At 37.3% G+C, this 25,483-nt stretch overlaps 1 protein-coding gene across 1 annotated transcript in view; it reads right to left on the bottom strand.

The window, feature by feature from the left end:
• The window catches only part of CFAP47 (cilia and flagella associated protein 47), a 467,323-nt gene that overhangs the window by 192,679 nt on the left and 249,161 nt on the right, over positions 1–25,483 (bottom strand). The window contains exons 40-42 of the mRNA XM_003805971.5: positions 15,646–15,723; positions 6,382–6,452; positions 4,878–5,023 (exon numbers count right to left, since the gene is read on the bottom strand). Of these exons, the coding sequence (XP_003806019.4) occupies positions 4,878–5,023; positions 6,382–6,452; positions 15,646–15,723 (295 nt within the window). The remainder of the gene's footprint in view (positions 1–4,877; positions 5,024–6,381; positions 6,453–15,645; positions 15,724–25,483) is intronic.

Genomic DNA, 25,483 nt, shown 5'->3' with positions numbered 1-25,483 from the left:
GACAAGGATGTCCCATCACAAAGCAGCATCCACTGAGTAAGAGATGCATTTTTCTAATTCATTTGACTGTGTCATATGTTCAGTAAGCTTCTCTAATTCACCAGGAGGAGGCACTTATATTTCAAATCCATGCAAAGTTTCTGTGTGAGGTAGGCCAGCCCTATGCAAGTTTGCCTTCTCCACTGGTGATATAGTTTGGCTCTGTGTCTCCACCCAAATATCATCTTGAATTGTATTTCCCAAAGTTGGAGGTGGGGTCTGGTAGGAAGTGATTAGATCATGGGGGTGGTTTCTAATGGTTTGGAACCATTCCTCTAGTGCTGTCTCATGATAGAGTTCTCACAAGATCTGGTTGTTTCAAAGTGTGTAGCACCGCCCCTTCACTCTTTTTCTTTCTCTCTCTCCTGCCAGCCATGTGAAGACATGCTTGTTTCTCCTTCTCCTTCTGCCACAATTGTAAGTTTCCTGTGGCCTCCCCAGAAGCAGAAGGCTATACAGCCCGCAGAACCATGAGCCAATTAAATCTCCATTCATTACACATGACCCAGTCCAGGTAGTTCTTTATAGTAGTATGAGAATGAAGTAATACAGAAAATTGGTACCAGAATTGGGGTATTGCCATAAAGACACCTGAAAATGTGGAAGGGACTTTGGAACTGGGTAAGAGGCAGAGGTTGGAGCCATTTGGAGGGCTCAGAAGGAGATAGAAAGATGAGGGAAAGTCTGGAACTTCATAGAGACTTGTTGAATGGTTGGGACCAAGCGCTGACCAGTGCAAGAATGGACTAATACAACTGGAATGTGAGTCCCTTGAGTGCAGGGATCATGGATTTTGCATATGTTCACTCTCTCTCTGCCTAGAAAATTGGCTGTATACTGTTGGTGAACTAAACTATGTTGGGAAGAGTGAGCAGAATAATAAAATGAAATTATTAAAATCCAGCTTGAAGGATACAAACTTTTTAAAATGTGATATAGTCATTCTCTATATTCTACAACTTCTTTGTAGAATGTGAGGGTCCATAAAAATAGTATTGATTTTGGAAAATAGCAATTACTGTTTCCTCAGCTGTGCCATGTTATGTGAGGTGATATTCCCTAGAGCTAAAATGTTGGTACCTCAGGCATGTGGACTCTTTACAGTCTATCTGATAGTACCATTGATAAGGAACCAAGAGAGTAGCCCAAAAAGAAATAACTGACAATTAGGTACAAAATTCTAATTTTCAGATTTTTCTCTTCATGTTTATCTTGAAAAAGTCTGCACTGCTTATTGTAGGATGAGGGTTTTCTGGTTAATAGGAGAAAGGAGGGTGGCTGAAGAGCAAAAAGGCCTTGCACTATGAAGGGAGCTGAGAACCTTTGTAACTTTGTGAGTATATGCCACATTGACAGAGACTTCAAGGTTGACATAACCTGCCCCCATATTGGCAGCAGGCTTTATGAGGTTAACAAATGCTTCAAAGCAATTATAGGCCAAATGGGATTTCATCTTGCCTATGTTTCCCCAGGAATTCAGGGGTGTTACCTGTAGGGAGGTGTGTAGTTATCCTCATTCCCCAAAAAAAGAAAAAAGTTGTGATAAATTGAATAAAAAAATCAAAGGACAAATGAAATAGGGCTTGCCATTATAAATCATGAAAAATAAAAAAGAAAGCATCCTCAAATAATACTCAGTTCCTCAAGCTATAAATATATCTCTAATAAAACAAAAGTTAGTCTGCTTAAATATAAAATCACATAAAGATTTTAGCATAATATAGTTTAATGTTTTTACCTTCACATTCAATAAACAAGCAAAATCAATACTGTTAAATTCTGTATTAATGTTATAAACATTCATTATAATTGAAAAAAGTTGCACATTCTTGGAAAATATTTAAATATATGCATATTAGAGACTGCCAACTTAATCTCTGCATCACCAGACACAGGAAGACACAAAAGACTGAGAGAGAATGAAATGACTGAGAGTGGAAAGAATCAGAGGAGTGGCCCTATTGATTTATGCAAATATATGGGAGATGGCCAAAGTGACATTTAATATACTTAAGAACTGGTGCTTAATACCCTTAGGCTAAATTATTATAGACCATAAATCAACAAGAAAGCCTTGCAGGGTCTTCTACCTGGGAGTGGGCATGCTTTCTCTGTTAACCTCCAACTTGACTTGGCAAGGCTGAAACTCACTTTGGTATATGGCACCCTGGTGTGGGCCTGACCAATTCACATAAGTTATTCTGGGATGCTGACCTCCCTTCTGGCTTCTTCAATTCAGCAATGCCTGGACTTTGGTCTCAATTTGTTCTAAGCAAGGTTTGTAGACAGAGAACAAAAAAGGCCAGAAGATAAATCTACCAGGTGGAAGGGAGGCTCTGGGTCAAGTCAATAAAAAACACTGAAGGTTTGTTGGGAGGGGGCTGGCTATATCACAGCAAATGGCTGTAACTGGAACCCGCTGTTAACTCAGCCCCCAGGTCAGGCATCCTCTTTTATACCCTTGCCTCCCTTACACAGGTCAGCTCAGCAATGCCAAGTGGTTTACTGCATAAAAACCCAGGATCACACAGAGTGGGTGTTCACATGCTAGACACTACAGACACTACAGTGAAGACAGAACCCCAAGGTTTTATCAATACATAATTGTGTGTTTTGCAACGTCTGTGTGCTTTGTAAAGGGGTCTGTCAACCCCTCCTCCTAAAAGGTACAATTCATCAGGGACTGGACACTGATTCTGCTTGAAATTCCTCCACCTAATTTGCTTCATTCCATGTTGGAGCAAAACATTTTTGGCTCTGTAGCATTTGATAGCATGAATTTTCAGGGCTTTCATAGGTTTCTCCCTTAGTTAAGAATTTCTATGAACACTAATGTAAGATTTGTAAAACTATTCTGTTTTTAAATAGTTGTTCCTTAAATCTTTTCAACTTTATTTGAAAATTCAAACAGAAGAGCCAGAATGAAAGAAATAGTCTTTGCTTGATAACAGTGTTGGTAGCAATGTTTCAATTTTATACATGGAAAACTATCAAGTAGAGGTCTAATTTCAGTTTTCGATAGGTGGTTTTTGTTGTTGTTGTTGTTGTTGTTTGAGACAGTGTCTCACTCTGTTGCCCAGGCTTACAGTGCAGTGGCATGATCTCGGCTCACTGCAGCCTCCACCTTCCAGGTTCAAGCAATTCTCCTGCCTCAGCCTCCTGAGTAGCTGGGACTACAGGTGTGTGCCACTATGCCCAGCTGATTTTTGTATTGATAGTAGAGAAGGGGTTTCACCATGTGGCCAGGGTGGTCTCAAACCCCTGACCTCAGGTATTCTGCCCACCTTGGCTTCCCAAAGTGCTGGAATTACAGGCTTGAGTCACTGTGCCCGGCCAACAGGTGGTTCTTAATGGTAAAGCAGTTACGGCCCGTTTAAAAAGAACAGTAGCTAACTAGGTGAGCTTGCATGTTTGATTAACTATTATATTTTTAATATCATTAGCAATGTGTAAAACAATAGATCTTCTTCATGTAAGAAACATTAGTTCAATGCAATACTTTGTACTGAGGGCATTGTTTCTCAATTGATAGCAGTATAATTTCAAGATTGTTGTTTTATTTTAATGTTTTCTCTGACAAGGAGAAAACATACGTAAGCAAGATTTAGTTTTTAGTAAATTGAGATAACATGTTAATTATATTTTGATTAATTATATTAAATTTGTGTAAGCTAATATTAATATTCCAATAGACTAAGTCAAAGAATAAAATCAACCTTGTTACTATGCTATTGAGAATTAACTCTAGTATTTTGTTGGGTCATATTACAAATTAATATACAAAAGTGACTGTGAAGTATTTGATCAAACTACTGGTCACAATATAGTTATTACATTTCACAAATTATATATGCAGGAATTTACTTAAATCCTGATCTCCTTTAAAAGAATTTAACAAACAAGTTTCAGCATTACTATAAAAGGCATTTTTTTCCTTCTAAGTGGTAATTTTAAGTGTAAAATTAAACTATATTTTACATTTCTGATAGGTATATTATTTTTCACATGTAAATACTGCCATAGACACCAGGTAAGTACAATACTTCTTTCCAATTACCATTTTTCACTGTATATGTATTCAATTTAGTGTACATATAACTGATGATAAATTTGGGACTACATCCTGGGGGTTAAAAATTTCTTCCTAAGGTCAACACATGGCAGTATCTCTCTGGAAGCAGGTAATGCTATAAACCTTCCCTCAGTGGTGGCTCTAACTCTCTCTCTCTTTCTCTCTCACATCTGTCTCTCTCCCCCTCTCTAACCCTCTCTGTCTCTCTCCCCCTCTCTAACTCTCTCTGTCTCTCTCCCTTGCTAGTTTTGAAAATGTAGGTGGCATGGATCCCAGAGCCATAAGGAAATGAATTTTGCCAACAAGTTGAGGGAGTTTGGAAGCAGATCCTTCCTCAGTTGAACCTCTGAAGAGAATCCAGCTCTGGTCAATCCCTTGAATGGAGACTTGATAGACTGTCCTCAGAATATCTATCTAGGTCATATCTGGACCTGTGACATACAGTAACTGTGAGATAATAAGCATGTCTTGTTTTAAGCCACCTGGTGTGTGATAATTTGTTACAAAGCTATGGATAACTAATACAAACAGAGCCACAAAAAGGTCACTCTGCTCCCATGGGACTGCTTTATGCAGCTATTAATAAATTTACCCACAACTAGTGTAACTGTGGATATTCTTGAGGATAAGCTCTTTGCTTAGTAACTTGAGAGCCGAAATCATCCACATTTCTAGAGTCTCCAGTTGCCTTCAAGTCACCTGCTGTTCGTTACTCCATTAAAGTGGCAGCTCGTGATAAACACACAGATCACAATTCTGTTCTCACCTTTTTGTTGCTCAAGATGATGACACAGTAGCGCACGTGCATGTTAAAGGGAAGAAAGCGGAGCTCTAGGCTTGAAGTTCCTTTCACTCCCAGGTGAACAGTATGCATGGAGCAGAAGAACTCTCTGATAAAAGTGGACTTAATTGCTAGCAAAACATAAACAGAGCTTGTTGACATATAATTTTGTAAGTGCTGTTCATTTAGTGATTAAAGTTTTGGTATCAAAAAATGTTCATAACATTAGCATGTAAGATTAGAAGATGATACATACATTTGTTAATGAAAATACAGTGACCCTAGATCAACCTTGTTATGAAACAATGCTTAATTATGACCCTCTATAAAGATTCCTTAATATATAATTTCATTACGAAGAATTTCACTAATGTGTAAAATTAGCCAGGATATGTGAAACAAAGTGGTCATCCAAGAATCTTCAAATTTGTGTGGACTATGCAATGTTTCACAGGGTACAATGGATAACTTAAACTGGAAACAAAGGATGTATTATCTATATGTTTATCTATCTAAGTATGGCACACTAACTTATTGTGCCATGGAGCTTCATTTATCTATCTAGCAGTTTTAAAACATGTCCACACATTATCTGATATTGCCTTAAATATGATGATGTAGTGGGCCAGCCTTAGTGACTTGATCCTTACAAATTGTATGCTAGAATGCAGCAAAAGTGAAGCAGTGTGATTTTTGACACTAGATCAAATAATGTAACTGAATTCTGCCAACTCTTTCTTTTTTGGTTCACCTCACTTTAGAACTTAATGAGGTCCCATAAAGAAGCCTGGGCCACATAGAGAAGCCATGAGTAAGTGTTCAGGCCAAGAGCCCCAGCAGATGTCCCAAACAAAAGGCAGCATTAACAGCCAGACATGTGAGTGAAGAAGACTTTGAAAGGACTCAAGCTCCAGCCTCCATTTGACCGCGAGCTAGAGTCACACAGCTAAGCCCAGTCACCCCAGATGTATGAGAGATAACCATTATTATTAATTTTTGTTGTTTTATGCCAGTATATTTGGGGTGGTTTGTTCTCCAGCTCTAGATAACCAGAACATTCCTATGTCCATTTGTTCTACCGATCATTATATCCTTCTTTTCTAGACCTATAGTTATATCATAAAGTAATTTTATGAAATAAAATGCTCCCCTTACAACTCTAAACTTGGTGATACCTGTCCCCAAAATAAGTTTAAACAATTTGGAATAAGCCAGAAGAGACATATAGGCCATATATCTAAACACATTATTTGTACATTGGAGGGAAGTAGACTGGCAGTGAAAGGAGAGATGTGTGCAGAGTTGTCCAAAGGGTCATCAAGGGAAAAGACTCAGGACCTATGCTTCAGCCTCAAATCAGCCAGCAATCCCCAGGGCTTACTACTCTCTATTCTTGTAACCATCCCTGTTGAATATTTCATTTCATATTAAGCTTTGCATATAAAAATCAGACATGAAAACAAACAAAAACTTTTATTTAGGTACTCACAGGTATGTAAGACATGTGGGGAATCGCAACAGCCCTGATCAGTGTCACTCCCACTGCTACTCATATCATCACTGACACAAGAAAATAGGAAAACAACATCAACAACACAAACAAAACTCAAAAACAATTCTTCATATTAGTTAAATCATATAGAGCCTTGAAAGTTATGGCTAAGTACAAATGATATGAAAAGACCATAGACATATTTCAAATATTATTTGATGTTCACATTGTTTTAGAAATTAAAAAACATAAAAATACAAAAAGAAAACTAACAAACAACCATATTTCCACAACTCTTTTCAAAAAAATTGATAAAATAATTATTTTCACTTTAAAATACAGTACCATAGAGAAGTGCAAATTTGATAATAATAGAAACCCTAATCCAAAGACTCAAAATGTGGATGATCTCAATTTAGGACTAAATAGGTACTTTTTCCAAAAGTGGTTCTAGAAATTGCTTTCTTGATAAAATTTCCTTCTCTAAGTTTATTATTTCCACATTTGCTTGTTTCTTAGGTATAAGAAGACTTCAGAATTTGATTAATTTCTGATTGCATTTCTAAAAACAAACTAGTAGATCACAGCCTGAAGCAACTGCCTCCCTTGAAAGGTTCCAGGTCTTCCAGAACCCAACAATTTCACCCATAACACTCTTCTTGTAGTATTCATGATTATTTTGCTCAATAAGCTGTCAATTACTATTTTGGTTTAGAGATATTGATTACGTGATTTTTTTCTGAGAACACAAAACCCCATATTTGCTCACTTTGACATCTGCTTTTCCCTGAATTTGATGCTGTAAAATATTTTGACTCTTTACATGAAAAGTTATTCTAAAGTTATCCATTCCTTTTCACCATTTGATTTTGATGAGTAACACTGTACTGTATTTTCTTTACACCACATTTGTAATGAGGTTACTTACCACTTCTTACAGTTATTCTGTGGCTTAATTATACTCACAGGTATTCTGGTTAGCACAGTAAATTATATCTTTTTTAAAAAAAGGTAATACCTTTTTAAAATAAAAACATTTATTATTTTACATAATTTGCACATTTGATAAACATTTTAACACTGCTATAGACACAATAAATGGATATCTTAGCATTTATAAGGGAGACCACACAGAATAGAAAGAATAACAAAGACTGCTTATTATTTCTCCATATTTGGCTCCATTGCTATTTCTTTGATATTGGGGCTCTGGGTAGAAAGCCTGATTAAAATATACAGATAATTTCCAAACCTCATTTTGTTCAATCCTTGTAATCTCTAGTTCAATCATTTTTATTATAGTGAGTAGAAAAGCAGACCAATTTGGGCTTCATATCTTTTTCCTTGTCTTTACCTATTTTGTTGGAAACAAGTAAGGAAAGTACCTTTTGAAGAAATCAGAGTTGCCTCATCCCCAAAAAGAGACTCTCAAACCCAGAACAATTGATTGACTGTTTAAGCTAAAGATAGACAGAACACATTGCAGACCTAGATATTTGTTTTGACTTGCTAATGAATCCAATGGTTATCATGATTACAAAAGACATCAGAAAATAATTTGATGAAATAATTTGACTGGAAAAATTCTATTTTACCTGATGAATGTTTCTGAGTCTAGAAAGCCAGTGATAAATCTAACATTTTTACAAAACTTCAGGGTCCCAAAGACAGAATGGAAAAGAACTTTATTTACCTTTTTGTTAATCCTTGCACCTCAGTCCACACTACCACTTTCTAAATGCTCATAAACTATTCTTGAATTAAAAGAAGAGTAAGTCTTTAATCTTAGGGAAAAAATAAGAATCAAAAGAGGCTAAAATTATTTAAAAAAATACTGTAGAACAACCAATGAAATATTTCCTGCTAACCCAGTAGTGGCCCAGAGTCAGGGAGTGGAAACTACTTTTGAGGTGTGAAGGGCTAATATTTCTTTTTCCTCTGCAGTAGTGGTATGCATCACTTTTCAAGCTAAAATGATAAAAATGGCATTGGATTGATTTGCTTAAGGGTATGACTAAATCAACCCAAAAAGTGATTTCCTACTCAAACCTCTACCAAAAGGGTTAGGAAGATGTTTATCATAAGCCTTCATGAAGTTAATTCAGGACAGACATTCAAGGCTGTATCTCAACCAAATAGCAAAATGTCTGGTTCAAGTCGAGTTTTGATGTATCATGCCCTTTGAATGCCACATGCATCATGAAAACTAGAGAGCATTAAGTTTCAGATTCATTCTATCTTGATATACATAGGTGTTTTTCAATAAAAGGCCCAGTGGATATCTAGAGGCAAGTAAAAATGAAATATTTGCTGTTTTTTGCACCACCTTGACCCCTGAGCAGTTGAGAAGTGTCTAAAGCAAGGAGTCCTAAGATAGAAGGGCAGAGCTGATCTACAAATTTCAATGGGGAAAAAATTTCAGCTTGACTTCCACTAACTTAACAACAATTTAAATCAAACCACAGTAGTATTAAGCATATCTATGATTTGGTCACCAAATAATCACAGATATGTTTATACCACATCTCAGTTCATATCTTAAGATATTATTTATGTTCATCACTGCTTTTAAAGTATAGTAGGCATTAACTTCACCATTATGTCTATTAATAAAGAAGTATATATTTTATATACTACACTCTTAAAATATTTTGATAATCTATTGTAATATTCATTTCCTTTGTGCCATGGACTGCATGGTGCCCTTCACCCCCAAATTTATATGTTAAAATCCTAACCACCAATGTGACTGTATTTGGAAATGAGAAATATAAGGGGGTAATTAAGCTTTACTGAGATCACAACGGCCTTGATCCAATAGAATTAGTGTTCTTATAAGTAGTGATACATGAGAGCTCTCTCTCTTTGCCCATTCTCACATGTAGAAGAGGTCATATGAGCACATAATAAGATGGCAGCCATCTACAAGCCACCAGAAGAGGACACAGAATAAAATCTATCTTGCAGCACCCAGATAATGGACTTCCCAGCCTCCAAAACCATGAGAAATAAATTTGTGTTATTTAAACCATCCAGTCCATAGTATTTTGTTATGGCAGCCCATGCAGACTAAGATAGTCTTAATCCTTATATCTTATCTTATGTGTTTAGAAAACACTATTCTTCAAAGTGCAATTGCCTTCATGAGAACCAAAGAGCCTGATAACATTTTCAAAAGTTAAGAAATCCTAATCTGGAAGAATAGGATCATGGAAGATAACTACCATACTTGGCCTTCAATTCACTCTGCTTTCTTTAGAGACTAGCTACTACAGACTGAATGTGCTTCCCCTGCCCTGACCCCCTCAATTCATTTGTTGAAATCTAATCCCCAGTTTCATGGTATTAAGAGGTGGGGTCTTTGAGAGGTGAAGACCTCTCAAAGGTCAGAAAAGTAGAGTCTTCATGGATGAGATAAGTGTCCTTATAAAAAAGACTCCAGAAAACTCCCTCACCCCTTCTGCCATGGGAGGATGCAGCAAGAAGACTGTCTTCTATGAACCAGGAATTTGGCCCTTACCAGACACCGAATCTGCCAGTGCCTTTATCTTGGACTCACCAGCCTCCCAGCCTCCAGAACTGTGCAAAATAAATATTTGTTGTTTAAGCCCCTCAATCGATAGTATTTTTTATAGCACCCTAACAGACTAAGACCCTTGCCTAATTCTAATTGTTCCTAATTATTCAGTATAGTAAAAAGAAATATTTTAAAATCATGAGTCTCCAGAATCCAGCTTTCTTTTTTTTTTTTTCTGAGACGAAGTTTTGCTCTTGTTGCCCAGGCTGGAGTGCAATGGCACAATCGTGGCTCACTGCAACCTCCGCCTCCCAGGTCCAAGCGATTCTCCTGCCTCAGCCTCCTGAGTAGCTGGGATTACAGGCATGAGCCACCACACCCAGCTAATTTTGTATTTTTAATAGAGAGAGGGCGTCACCATATTGGTCAGGCTGGTCTCGAACTCCCGACCTCAGGTGATCCTCCCGCCCCAGCCTCCCAAAGTGCTGGGATTACAGGCGTGAGCCACTGCAACCAGTCTTTTCTTTTTTTTTTTTTTTTTTAACAAAAATCAAGACCCAGAAAATTATCTCTATCAGGGCCTTCTTTCATTTTTGGTTGCAATTCTGAACCAAGGTCTTCTGAGACATAGAGATTAATGATGAAGCCCCTAAGCTCATGGAGCATACAGTCTACAGTAAAACATAGGTTTGTGAGAAATACTTTCAAAGCAGAATGATAAACACTTTGTTACCTTCTCAACATTAATTCCTATGCTCCTATATTGGCCCTGCAGTTTGTATGTCTTTTATTTCCCCTTGCATGCCCCTACCCATTGCTTCTGGAATTCCCTCCACCCATGTTCCTATGCTCATAAGAAAGTTCTCCTCCTTCTCTAGATTCTGGCCATCAAGATCTTACTCATATTTCAGGCCACAATTTGTTTATAATAAGAGAAAATACCAAAATACTTTTTTTAAAATGTCTTCTCTTCCATGAAATTCTCCATAACATCTAGATAGTAATATTCTTAAGCAATCAGATCATAGAGTATTTTTGTCATCTAATACTTTCATCTAATACTAACAAATACTTTCTTCACTGTAAAACTTCCTCCACTGGTAGGGATTTTTGTTTTCTGCTTGATGATTTGTTCCTCGAGGGCCAGATAGGTGACTTATTTATCTTTATGTTTTTCCAGTGCCTGAGTTGCCACTTAATAAGAATATGTTGAATGATTAAATAACTCAATATTGCTGGAAAAAAAAACACAGCAGGTCTTATAACCATTAGAAATAATTGCCAAAGTACTCATTTCTGAGCCCAGCTGTTCCATTCATTAATTTCAAGGTTTGGCTAAAATCAGTTGCCTACACTGATACGTTCCTGATAATTCCTTTGGGTTTCATTAGAATAAGAACTTACTAAATGCTCTCATTATGCTCATGGATCATGTCCCCACAAAGTAAAATGTGTGATGAATATAAAGTTTTATCATTCATGTGGTTCCAAATGGGTTATTTTATAATATATGTATCTGATTGCTTACAAAGAGCAGCTCATGGAGGCTTTTTAAGTAGACGAGTCTATCATTATTTTAAAGCCAGTTTAACAATGTTTACTATTTCATACTTTACTACTCACTTAAGAAGAGAAAATGTAATATTTGGAGAGATATTAGCTTATGTGAATCTGAGGAAGAGTATCAGTTAATAGTATAGGCTAGGTCATGCTGCAATAACATACAACCTCATGTATCAATGGATTAGCACAATAGTTTATTTTTGCTAATGCTACATGTCTATCATGGTGGAGGGTACACTCAGGGATCCTTGGTGAAGGAGGCTCCTTTCTTCTTTATTTTTATTTTTTGAAATAGGGTCTCACTCTGTCACCTAGGCTGGAGTGCAGTGGCGCAATCTCATCTCACTGCAACCTCTGCCACCCAGGCATAAATGATTCTCATGCCTCAGCCTACCAAGTAGCTGAGATGACTACCAGTAGTGGCACCCGCCACTATGTCCAGCTAATTTTTGTATTTTTAGTAGAGACAGGGTTTCACCATGTTGCCCAGGCTGGTCTTGAACTCCTGAGCTCAAGTGATCTGTCCACCTCAGCCTCCCAAAGTGCTGGGATTACAGGCGTGAGCCAGCATGCCTGATCAGGAGGCTCCTTTCTATATTTGTTTCAACAATAGTTGTGGCAGGAGAAGGGAACATGAAAAATTTCTCACTGGTTCTTAAAGCTACCATTTGGAAATAACATACAGCACTTCTCCTCACATACCATTGGCCAAATAGGCTATATGTTGACACATAAATTCCACATTGGTGGAGAAGTGCAATATTACCATGAGCCTAAGTAGAGGAAAACAGGAACATTTGAGAAAACCTCTTTAAAAAATCCAGTTTATTTATGGAGTTTTTTAAAAAACATTTTCTTGTTTTACTTGCTACCATGCTGGTTAAACATAGAGATTATACTAGGATTTTATTGAGACAATATAATGATTATTATATGGTGGACTGCATAAGAAAATTAATCATAGAGGCTTTCATTCTGGTCGTGATTTAAAATACATGTTATTAAATTTCAGTTTGTATATGGAAATCTCTTCAAGATAAACAATAAAAAGCTTTTAAAAGTAATGTGTAACATTACTAAGTATTATTTTATTAAGACATATTTAAAGATAGAAATGCCTCATTATGCCAAAGAAGCCAGATTGATGAAATATTAGATCGTTTTGTGCTACTTGAGGATAAAAGTCTTTGTGTCCCTTCATGGTGGAGACTTGGTTAATTACCCCAATAATCATTTTCCTTTTCTCCTCACTGACAAAACCCTAATTTTATTTAGATGTGTATGGAGAAAGGAGGTTTCCCAGTCTTTCCTCCAGCTAGGTTTGGTCATTTAATTAAAATCTGGCCAATGGGCTACAAACAGAAGTGCTGTGTGGTATTTCTGGCAAACTTCCCTAATAGAAAAAGGGCACACTCTTATCCTTGTGCATCTTCCTTTCCATTGCCTAAGAAGTGGATTTGATTGTCGGAGCTCTGGATAGTTTAATCAATCCCTCAGAAACTGAATACAGATTTTCGTGCTACATGATCTAGAGTCTGGAGGTGTTATACAGGAAGCAGGCAGAATTCCAGATGAAGGAGCCATAGTAACTTCTTCTCTTTAGAACTGTCAGAAAAACAACCTTTTGCATGAACTTAAGACTACTTTATCTCAATTCAACATACGGACTTGGGCCTCAGCCATCATCTCATGCTAGTCCCTAAATGATAAACCAAGAGCTTGCATTAATTGACAAGCCCTCTTCCTTGAGAAACTTTGTGGCTTTTGCCTTTATAAGAATTGCCTTTGCCTTTGATTTAGGAGACAGTCTTCACAGGGGTACACATGAGTAAATCCGCAGTATTTTAAATGTATGGCTCTGAGTTATTCTTGCAGAGTTAATCTGCGTGAGCCTGACTGCTCTATTTGGGATCAATGTTCTCTCTGACCCAACACTCAATGTCTCAGCATCTTTAAGTTTTTCTTGGCTGTTATTTTGTTTTGTTTTTCATCACAGAAAGGCTTGAGAGAAGAACTAAGGAAGTATAGCATTACAAATAAAATGTATGACACTAATTAGAAAGAATGATCAATAATGCTTGGGACCATGACAGGCACACTTCTTAAGCTATATTTCATGCTGAATTGGTAATTATTTGGGATGAGTACTTCCAAGGTTTCCTTTCCTGGAAAAATTAAATTGTAAATGCTTTTATAATTGCTTGCTCTATTTTCTTTTTGATTTGGGGAGCAATACCACAAAAAAGATAACCTTACTTGTAGCTTTAGATTCCATGGCTTCAATAATCCAAGAACTCTGGATCTAATCAAACCCATTCCAGAGTATTATATAAAGAAAAACATGATAAATTTGAGATGCAGAAATCATATTTTGTATTCTAAATCCTGAAAGTATACTCAATTTTTCTGTTCATTACACTGATTCAATTTTGAGTTATTTATACTCACAGATATCTACAGTGTTACTTCAAGATCTGATTCTAATTTACCATATACTATAAATTTTACACAATTAAAGTGAAGAAGTTATTTGAAGTCCATTCAGGCAAAATCTACAATCACAAAGCAGCCACTTAATCAAGAAGAATCAAGGGGGTGAAAAGATAAAAATCTAGGAGAACTGTTTACAGAAGTGTTTTTAGCAATACTTCAGTAAAACTTGAATTTCACATCTACAAAGAAATTAACATAAAATACCTACAATCCTCTTATTCTTTTGGTATCTTTAATGCTACCTTATAGCTCAATACATCAATTCATATTTTATTGTTCACTAAAGCAAAATGTGAAAGCAAGACTTCAAAAGCCCTAGGTAAGCATGACATTGGCATTCAATAAAATAAATTCAGTGAGACAAAAATGGTTTCTTCTTTAATAACTTTTCTCACAGAATAACCATTGAAGGAATCAAACATCTCATAATAGATGCAACTCATATAATCTCCCAAAAGTGTTAAGTTAAATACAAGTCACTTTTGAAAAAAAAAAAAAACTATACTCATTTTAATCTTAGCAAGATCTATACAAGCACTTTAACGTTTTCTAATGACACTGGGAATTCCTGTCATCTAAGTTGACAAATTCTTGCCCCTTGATACATTTTTGGATCTAAAAGGATGATACTGATGCTGTCAAGCACTATACAAAGACAAACAAGGGTGTGAAATAAACTAAAAACATAGTAGTAATGGTCAACATAGGCATGCATTTCATTAATAGACATCTACATTATTTTCTCTCTACTGAACTTTCTTTAACCTTGATAACATTGTTTTTAATTGTACTTAACTTTATATAGTGATTCTATAGTGTAAAACAGAGGAGCAACATAAAACAATCAATTTTTAAAAAATCCTGTTTCATTATTCAGCAAATTTCTTTATAAACTAAATAAATATAGCCCTCATAAAGTAGGTAGAATAAATTTAAATACTGTCAATCCTCATTATCCACGAATTCCATATTTGCAAATCCACCTACTTCCTAAAATGTATTTGCAACCCCAAAATCAATACTCGTGGTGCGTTCATGGTGTTAAAGGACATGCACAGAGTGGTGAAAAGTTCTCATCACCGGTTGCACCAATTCGCAGCTGAGGTCAAACAAGGTGACAAGGGGCCTTCTTATTTCAATCCTTATAAAAGTATAGAGATGACAAGAGGTAGAGACAATAGTGGGCAGTGCAGAGTAATGCAAGACACTCAGGCCTAGTGGACAGGGTTTGAATACCTTCTCTGATGCCTTTTATTGGGGCAGTGTCAGGAAAGTCATCTGATACTTCTGAACTTTGTTTTCATTTTGTAAAAAAAAAAAAAGAAAATAGAGTCTTCCATGACGGGTTATTTTTAGAGTTTACTATTGTAATCTGTATGATTATATGTGTTTCTTCTTGGAATAATGGTTCAGTATTCACAAACATAATATGTGCAGCAATTTTATAGAACATAACTACCACAAATAATGAAAATCTACTATATTTAATCAAGTTCAGATTTATTCAGTTTTTATGCACATGAATCTAGTAACATATAAATATATATTTGGATACGAGTGTGAATTAGGTAAATTAAACATTTTGAATAAATGAAAACTATTGTGTAATTATATAACTAGTTTCCTTGAGTACTTATTTCTCAAAACTTTTTCTCAGATACTTATGAGTACAAAATATAGACACTTACTCATGTTTCGGGTATTGCCTGGATTCAGTTAACTTTGTTGGCGAAGAGACAAATGTTGAGGATTCCACCAAAATGACACTGGAATAAATGAAGAAATAATTATTTTTAATTGATTGCAACAAAATTCCGATAACCACAAAACATTCTTCTTTTATTTTTTCCTATCATTCACAAAATATCCTTAGAATCAGAATAAACTACAGTTTAAAAAAATCCATGTGCTTTCATTCTGCAACTCAAAAGATATATGTTACAAAGAAGGGAAAGATCGGGAATGGAAATATGTGAAACATAGTATCTTTTTATATGGAATGGCAGCACTGAATTCTCATAGCAAGGACATTTAGAAGATAAGTGACTGGTCAAATTATATTCCAGAAACAAACAGGAAATATCACACTGGTCTTACACATCACCAGAGCTGTACACGTTTCATAATTTCTAAACCTATTTCCATAAAAGAAAAATGTTTCTTTCAGGAGTGGACATGAGATGTGGGTAGCTAGTCAATCAGTATGTTAATAATTATGCCATCTTCTGAAATCACACAGCAATGGAAAGTCTTCCTATATGACAATGCTCATATATTCAAGAAATAGTTATAGAGACGCATTTGTTTCTTACTTGCAGGACATGAGGTTCTGGAAACACAAACATTTTTGCCTCAGGCTGCTCACATCATAGGGTAGGAATAGCATACAAATGATGCCCTAGCAGTACATTAAAGATGTCATGAAAATTCATGTCACGAATGGCTAATTCTACCTTCAGAAGTGAACAGATTGTGTCAAATATTGTTAAGAATAAAATATCCAAACTTGATTTATCAAAAGAAACCCCTTTTATTATGTAACAGTTATTGAGATCCCAAAATGCTAGCTTTTTGACAAAAACTAGGCTAGTAATAAATTAATCAAAAGTTTTAGTCTTGATACACACACACACACACAAACACACACACAACTCTGCACATATATATAAACTAAAACACATTTTCCTACATCCTAAAATTTATTATTTTTCTTATTCTATTTTTTTCTTTAGTCAAATTTTTATTTTTTATTTTATTATTTTTAAAACTTTCAACTTTTATTTTAGATGCAGAGAGTTCATGTGCAGGGTTGGTACACAGGTATATTGCATGATGCTGAGGTTAGGGGTATAATTGATCTCATTACCCAGATAGTGAGCATAGTACCCAATAGGTAGTATTGCAGTCCTTGCCCCTCCATCCCTCTGCCCTCTAGTAGTTGCCAGTGTGTATTGTTCCCATCTTTATGTCCATGTGTACCCAATGTTTGGCTTCCACTTATAAATAAGGACATGTGGTAATTGGTTTTTAGTTTCTGCATCAATTCTCTTAGGATGATGGCCTCCAGCTGCTTTCATGTTTTTGCAAAGAACATGATCTCTTTCATTTTTATGGCTGCAGAGTATTCCATGGTGCATATGTACCACGTTTTCTTTATCCAATCCACCATTGATGGGCACCTAAGTTGATTCCATGTCTTTCTTACTGTGAATAGTGCTGCAATGAACATACGAGTGCATGTGTATTTCTGGTAGAATGATTTGCTTATCTTTGGGTATATACCCACTATTACGATTGCTGGATGAAATGGTAACTCTATTTTAAGTTCTTTGAGAAATCTCCAAACTGCTTTCCACAGTGGCTGAACTAATGCCAACATCAGATTCTGTAATATTGTTTTAAATTGATATTTCTGATGCTTTCATATAAGAATTGTAAAGAATTATGTGAATATTAAATACTAAAAATTTTTCAACAGACAAAATTAAATATAGTAAAATGTAAACTGTGAACTTTGTGAAACATCTGACAGACTACCAGATTCACCTATATTATTATTAAGTCACAATTAGGCAAATACATAAAGAAGAATTCCTCTCCAGAGAGTAATTTACATTTAAAGTCAGCTACTAAATTCTAAATTCTCATCTAAATTTCATAAAATTATGAGGCAGAAGAATATTCCAACATTTATTTATATTTCTATAAATCCAAGGTAACTAATTGGAGAAATTTATTTTGGTGATAATCTGTTCTGGCTAAAAAGTGGTCACAAGGATCATAAAATTTGACACACAAATAAAATGACTAGCCCAACGCAATAAATATCATATTTTTATACACTGTACATATACCATTTTGAGACAAAATAGCAATCTACATGTGTCTGAATCATCCCTGCTTAAATACAAAGAACACGTTTTCCTAAAATATATAGAAATATTAACTGTAAAAATGCAATATGAACTACCTGTTAAAAGAAAAAAATAATCCTACTTGATAACTGCAGTTTCTAAATCAGCAGCTCTCACACTTCAATCTGCATAATAATTACTTAAAGTTTGTTCAAAATGCAGATTTCCAAAGCTCTACCTATATGAATTCTAAGCAGGTCTGGAATGAGTTCCAGAAATCTTTATTTAAAACAAGTTCTTAAGATGCTTTTAATATAGTTTGCCCATTTATTTAATTTTTTTATTTTGACTTTTTTAGACGGAGTCTCACTCTGTCACCCAGGCTGGAATGCAATGGCACAATCTCGGCTCACTGCAACCTCAGCCTCCAGGTTCAAGTAATTCTTCCACCTCAGCCTCCCAAGTAGCTGGGATTACAGGTGCATGCCACCATGCCCAGCTAATTTTTTTGAATTTTTGTAGAGACTGAGTTTCACCATGTTGGCCAGGCTGGTCTTGAACTCCTGACCTCATGATCCCTCCGCCTTGGCCTCCCAAAGTGCTGGGATTACAGGCATGAGCCACCAAGCCTGGCCTCACCCATTTATTAAACTTTGAAACCTGCTGACCTAGAACAACATGATTCTAATATTAATGTAAAAACAAATCTTCTGGAGATGTTATTAAATGCAGATTCTGACTCAATTGGATTGAAGTGGGCCTCAAATTTTGTCTTTCTAGCAAGCTCCCAGGTGATGCTGGTGCTACTGATCCAAGGATAACACTTTGAGAAGCAAGAGCCTAAGCTAAAACATAAAATAATTTTCAAATTACAAAACTAGACAACCAGTGAAAGAAAAGCAGAGAATTACAGACTTAGAACCACCATACAGTTGGAGGAGCCAAGATGGCCGAATAGGAACAGCTCCAGTCTACAGCTCCCAGTGTGAGTGACGCAAAAGACGGGTGATTTCTGCATTTCCATCTGAGGTACGGGGTTCATCTCACTAGGGAGTGCCAGACAGTGGGCGCAGGTCAGTGGGTGTGTGCACCATGCGAGAGCCGAAGCAGGGCGAGGCATTGCCTCACTCGGGAAGCACAAGGGGTAAGGGAGTTCCCTTTCCTAGTCAAAGAAAGGGGTGACAGACGGCACCTGGAAAATCGCGTCACTCCCACCCGAATACTGCGCTTTTCCGATGGGCTTAAAAAAGGGTGTGCCAGGAGATTATATCCCACACCTGGCTCGGAGGGTCCTACGCCCACGGAGTCTCGATGATTGCTAGCACAGCAGTCTGAGATCAAACTGCAAGGTGGCAGCGAGGCTGGTGGAGGGGCACCCGCCATTGCCCAGGATTCCTTAGGTAAACAAAGCAGCCTGGAAGGTCTAACTGGGTGGAGCCCACCACAGCTCAAGGAGGCCTGCCTGCCTCTATAGGCTCCACCTCTGGGGGCAGGGCACAGACAAACAAAAACACAGCAGTAACCTCTGCAGACTTAAATGTCCCTGTCTGACAGCTTTGAAGAGAGCAGTGGTTCTCCCAGCACGCAGCTGGAGATCTGAGAACGGGCACACTGCCTCCATAAGTGGGTCCCTGACCACTGACCCCTGAGCAGCCTAACTGGGAGGCACCACCCCAGCAGGGGCAGACTGACACCTCACATGGCCGGTTACTCCAACAGACCTGCAGCTGAGGGTCCTGCCTGTTAGAAGGAAAACTAACAAACAGAAAGGACATCCACACCAAAAACCCATCTGTACATCACCATCATCAAAGATCAAAAGTAGATAAAACCACAAAGATGGGGAAAAAACAGAGCAGAAAAACTGGAAACTCTAAAAAGCAGAGTGCCTCTCCTCCTCCAAAGGAACGCAATTCCTCACCAGCAACGGAAGAAAGCTGGACGGAGAATGACCTTGACAAGCTGAGAGAAGAAGGCTTCAGACAATCAAATTGCTCCGAGCTACGGGAGGACATTGAAACCAAAGGCAAAGAAGTTGAAAGCTTTGAAAAAAATTTAGAAGAATGTATAACTAGAATAACCAATACAGAGAAGTGCTTAAAGGAGCTGATAGAGCTGAAAACCAAGGCTCGAGAACTACGTGAAGAATGCAGAAGCCTCAGGAGCTGATGCGATCAACTGGAAGAAAGGGTATCAGCGATGGAAGATGAAATGAATGAAATGAAGTGAGAAGGGAATTTTAGAGAAAAAAGAATAAAAGGAAACGAGCAAAGCCTCCAAGAAATATGGGACTATGTGAAAAGACGAAATCTATGTCTGAGTGGTGTACCTGAAAGTGACGGGGAGAATGGAACCAAGTTGGAAAACACTCTGCAGGATATTATCCAGGAGAACTTCCCCAATCTAGCAAGGCAGGCCAACATTCAGATTCAGGAAATACAGAGAACGCCACAAAGATACTCCTCGAGAAGAGCAACTCCAAGACACATAATTGTCAGATGCACCAAAGTTGAAATGAAGGAAAAAATGTTAAGGGCAGCCACAGAGAAAGGTCAGGTTACCCTCAAAGGGAAGCCCATCAGACTAACAGCTGATCTCTCGGCAGAAACTCTACAAGCCAGAAGAGAGAGGGGACCAATATTCAACATTCTTAAAGAAAAGAATTTTCAACCCAGAATTTCATATCCAGCCAAACTAAGCTTCATAAGTGAAGGAGAAATAAAATACTTTACAGACAAGCAAATGCTGAGAGATTTTGTCACCACCAGGCCTGCCCTAAAAGAGCTCCTGAAGGAAGCGCTAAACATGGAAAGGAACAACCGGTACCAGCTGCTGCAAAATCGTGCCAAAATGTAAAGACCATCGAGACTAGGAAGAAACTGCATCAACTAACGAGCAAAATAACCAGCTAACATCATAATGACAGGATCAAATTCACACATAACAATATTAACCTTAAATGTAAATGGACTATATGCTCCAATTAAAAGACACAGACTAGCAAATTGGATAAAGAGTCAAGACCCATCAGTGTGCTGTATTCAGGAAACCCATCTCACGGGCAGAGACACACATAGGCTCAAAATAAAAGGATGGAGGAAGATCTACCAAGCAAATGGAAAACAAAAGGCAGGGGTTGCAATCCTAGTCTCTGATAAAACAGACTTTAAACCAACAAAGATCAAAAGAGACAAAGAAGGCCATTACATAATGGTAAAGGGATCAATTCAACACGAAGAGCTAACTATCCTAAATATATATGCACCCAATACAGGAGCACCCAGATTCATAAAGCAAGTCCTGAGTGACCTACAAAGAGACTGAGACTCACACACAATAATAATGGGAGACTTTAACACCCCACTGTCATTATCAGACAGATCAACGAGACAGAAAGTCAACAAGGATACCTAGGAATTGAACTCAGCTTTGCACCAAGTGGACCTAATAGACATCTACAGAACTCTCCACCCCAAATCAACAGAATATACATTTTTTTCAGCACCACACCTATTTCAAAATTGACCACATACTTGGAAGTAAAGCTCTCCTCAGCAAATGTAAAAGAACAGAAATTATAACAAACAATCTCTCAGACCACAGTGCAATCAAACTAGAACTCAGGATTAAGAAACTCACTCAAAACCACTCAACTACATGGAAACTGAACAACCTGCTCGTGAATGACTACTGGGTACATAACAAAATGAAGGCAGAAATAAAGATGTTCTTTGAAACCGACGAGAACAAAGACACAACATACCAGAATCTCTGGGACACATTCAAAGCAGTGTGTAGAGGGAAACTTATAGCACTAAATGCCCACAAGAGAAAGCAGGAAAGATCCAAAATTGACACACTAACATCACAATTAAAAGAAGTAGAAAAGCAAGAGCAAACACAACCAAAAGCTAGCAGAAGGCAAGAAATAACTAAAATCAGAGCAGAACTGAAGGAAATAGAGACATAAAAAACCCTTCAAAAAATTAACGAATCCAGGAGCTGGTTTTTTGAAAGGATCAACAAAATTGATAGACCGCTAGCAAGTCTAATAAAGAAAAAAAGAGAGAAGAATCAAATAGACACAATAAAAAATGATAAAGGGAATATCACCACTGATCCCAGAGAAATACAAACTACCATCAGAGAATACTACAAACACCTCTACGCAAATAAACTAGAAAATCTAGAAGAAATGGATAAATTCCTCGACACATACACCCTCCCAAGACTAAACCAGGAAGAAGTTGAATCTCTGAATAGACCAATAACAGGAGCTGAAATTGTGGCAATAATCAATAGCTTACCAACCAAAAAGAGTCCAGGACCAGATGGATTCACAGCCGAATTCTACCAGAGGTACAAGGAGGAACTGGTACCATTCCTTCTGAAACTATTCCAATCAATAGAAAAAGAGGGAATCCTCCCTAACTCATTTTATGAGGCCAGCATCATCCTGATACCAAAGCCGGGCAGAGACACAACAAAAAAAGACAATTTTAGACCAATATCCTTGATGAACATTGATGCAAAAATCCTCAATGAAATACCAGCAAACCGAATCCAGCAGCACATCAAAAAGCTTATCCACCATGATCAAGTGGGCTTCATCCCTGGGATGCAAGGCTGGTTCAATATATGCAAATCAATAAATGTAATCCAGCATATAAACAGAACCAAAGACAAAAACCACATGATTATCTCAATAGATGCAGAAAAGGCCTTTGACAAAATTCAACAACCCTTCATGCTAAAAACTCTCAATAAATTAGGTATTGATGGGACGTATCTCAAAATAATAAGAGCTATCTATGACAAACCCACAGCCAATATCATACTGAATGGGCAAAAACTGGAAGCATTCCCTTTGAAAACTGGCACAAGACAGAGATGCCCTCTCTCACCACTCCTATTCAACATAGTGTTGGAAGTTCTGGCCAGGGCAATTAGGCAGGAGAAGGAAATAAAGGGTATTCAATTAGGAAAAGAGGAAGTCAAATTGTCCCTGTTTGCAGACGACATGATTGTATAGCTAGAAAACCCCATTGTCTCAGCCCAAAATCTCCTTAAGCTGATAAGCAACTGCAGCAAAGTCTCAGGATACAAAATCAATGTACAAAAATCACAAGCATTCTTATACCTCAACAACAGACAAACAGAGAGCCAAATCATGAGTGAACTCCCATTCACAATTGCTTCAAAGAGAATAAAATACCTAGGAATCCAACTTACAAGGGATGTGAAGGACCTCTTCAAGGAGAACTACAAACCACTGCTCAAGGAAATAAAAGAGGATATAAACAAATGGAAGAACATTCCATGCTCATGGGTAGGAAGAATCAATATCATGAAAATGGCCATACTGCCCAAGGTAATTTATAGATTCAATGCCATCCCCATCAAGCTACCAATGACTTTCTTCACAGAATTGGAAAAAACTACTTTAAAGTTCATATGGAACCAAAAAAGAGCCCACATCGCCAAGTCAATCCTGAGCCAAAAGAACAAAGCTGGAGGCATCACACTACCTGACTTCAAACTATACCACAAGGCTACAGTAACTAAAACAGCATGGTACTGGTACCAAAACAGAGATATTGATCAATGGAACAGAACAGAGCCCTCAGAAATAATGCCACATATCTACAACTATCTGATCTTTGACAAACCTGAGAAAAACAAGCAATGGGGAAAGGATTCCCTCTTTAATAAATGGTGCTGGGAAAACTGGCTAGCCATATGTAGAAAGCTGAAACTGGATCCCTTCCTTACACCTTATACAAAAATCAATTCAAGATGGATTAAAGACTTAAACGTTAGACCTAAAACTATAAAAACCCTAGAAGAAAACCTAGGCATTACCATTCAGGACATAGGCATGGGCAAGGACTTCACGTCTAAAACACCAAAAGCAATGGCAACAACAGCCAAAATTGACAAATGGGATCTAATTAAACTCAAGAGCTTCTGCACAGCAAAAGAAACTACCATCAGAGTGAACAGGCAACCTACAAAATGGGAGAAAATTTTTGCAACCTACTCATCTGACAAAGGGCTAATATCCAGAATCTACAATGAACTCAAACAAATTTACAAGAGAAAAACAAACAACCCCATCAAAAAGTGGGTGAAGGACATGAACAGACACTTCTCAAAAGAAGACATTTATGCAGCCAAAAAACACATGAAAAAATGCTCACCATCACTGGCCATCAAAGAAATGCAAATCAAAACCACAATGATACCATTTCACACCAGTTAGAATGGCAATCATTAAAAAGTCAGGAAACAACAGGTGCTGGAGAGGATGTGGAGAAATAGGAACACTTTTACACTGTTGGTGGGACTGTAAACTAGTTCAACCATTGTGGAAGTCAGTGTGGCGATTCCTCAGGGATCTAGAACTAGAAATACCATTTCACCCAGCCATCCCATCACTGGGTATATACCCAAAGGACTATAAATCATGCTGCTATAAAGACACATGTACACGTATGTTTATTGCGGCATTATTCACAATAGCAAAGACTTGGAACCAACCCAAATGTCCAACAATGATAGACTGGATTAAGAAAATGTGGCACATATACACCATGGAATACTATGCAGCCATAAAAAATGATGTGTTCATGTCCTTTGTAGGGACATGGATGAAATTGGAAATCATCATTCTCAGTAAACTATGGCAAGAAGAAAAAACCAAACACCACATAGTCTCACTCATAGGTGGGAATTGAACAATGAGAACACATGGACACAGGAGGGGGAACATCACACTCTGGGGACTGTTGTGTGGTGGGGGGAGGGGGGAGGGATAGCATTGGGAGATATACCTAATGCTAGATGACGAGGTAGTGGGTGCAGCACACCAGCATGGCACACGTATACATATGTAACTAACCTGCACATTGTGCACATGTACCCTAAAACTAAAAGTATAATAATAAATAAATAAATAAATAAATAAATAAATAAAAAGAACCACCATACATTTATCCCTGTATATAAGCAACAAAAACCACTGGTAAGTGTTGTGAAAATTAACTTTTTCAGAACAGTGGTAAATACAGAGAGGCATGCAACAATCTCAGGAGTAGTGTTTATCCAAGAAAAACTCCAAACTTTGGTAAGATCAGTGGAGTTTGTTGCATTGGAACTTGTGTGTTGTAACTCCCATCCTCCTTTTGACAGCTCTGCAGCAGCCTTGCATCCACGGAAGTTGTAAAACTCTGTAGCTTACAACCTGAAGAAGGGAAAGAATGAGATTGGACTTCTTCAAAAAAAATCTTATTCTTGAGCACTGTTTTTATCTAACCTGTCTTGCTGCTTCCTGGAAAACTTCAAGCCTTAATTTGTAATGCATTTGTCTTTATTTGACCTGACTTAAGGGAGAACACCTACCACACCAGGATGTTTGCTGAAATCAATCCACAGCAATTATGTGTGAGATTGCTGCAGCAGTTGGGTCAAACAAAAGCCTGATGAAACATGAGAGGAACATATGGGGGAAAAGATGCCCATGTGTTGGATTAAACTAACTTGCCTGATCCCCAAAATATGTCAAAGATCTTTAATGCTGCATATGAGATACAATGATGTGTCACCAAATAGACAACATCAATCAAATAGATAGAAATGATACAAAAGAACCAATTAGAAATTCTAGAATTGA

The sequence above is a fragment of the Pan paniscus genome, chromosome X (assembly GCF_029289425.2).
Source record: "Pan paniscus chromosome X, NHGRI_mPanPan1-v2.0_pri, whole genome shotgun sequence".
In the NCBI taxonomy this organism is placed as follows: Eukaryota; Metazoa; Chordata; class Mammalia; order Primates; family Hominidae; genus Pan; species Pan paniscus.
The sequence above is the reverse complement of the archived record's forward strand: the minus strand, read 5'-3'. Positions and strand labels throughout refer to the sequence as shown.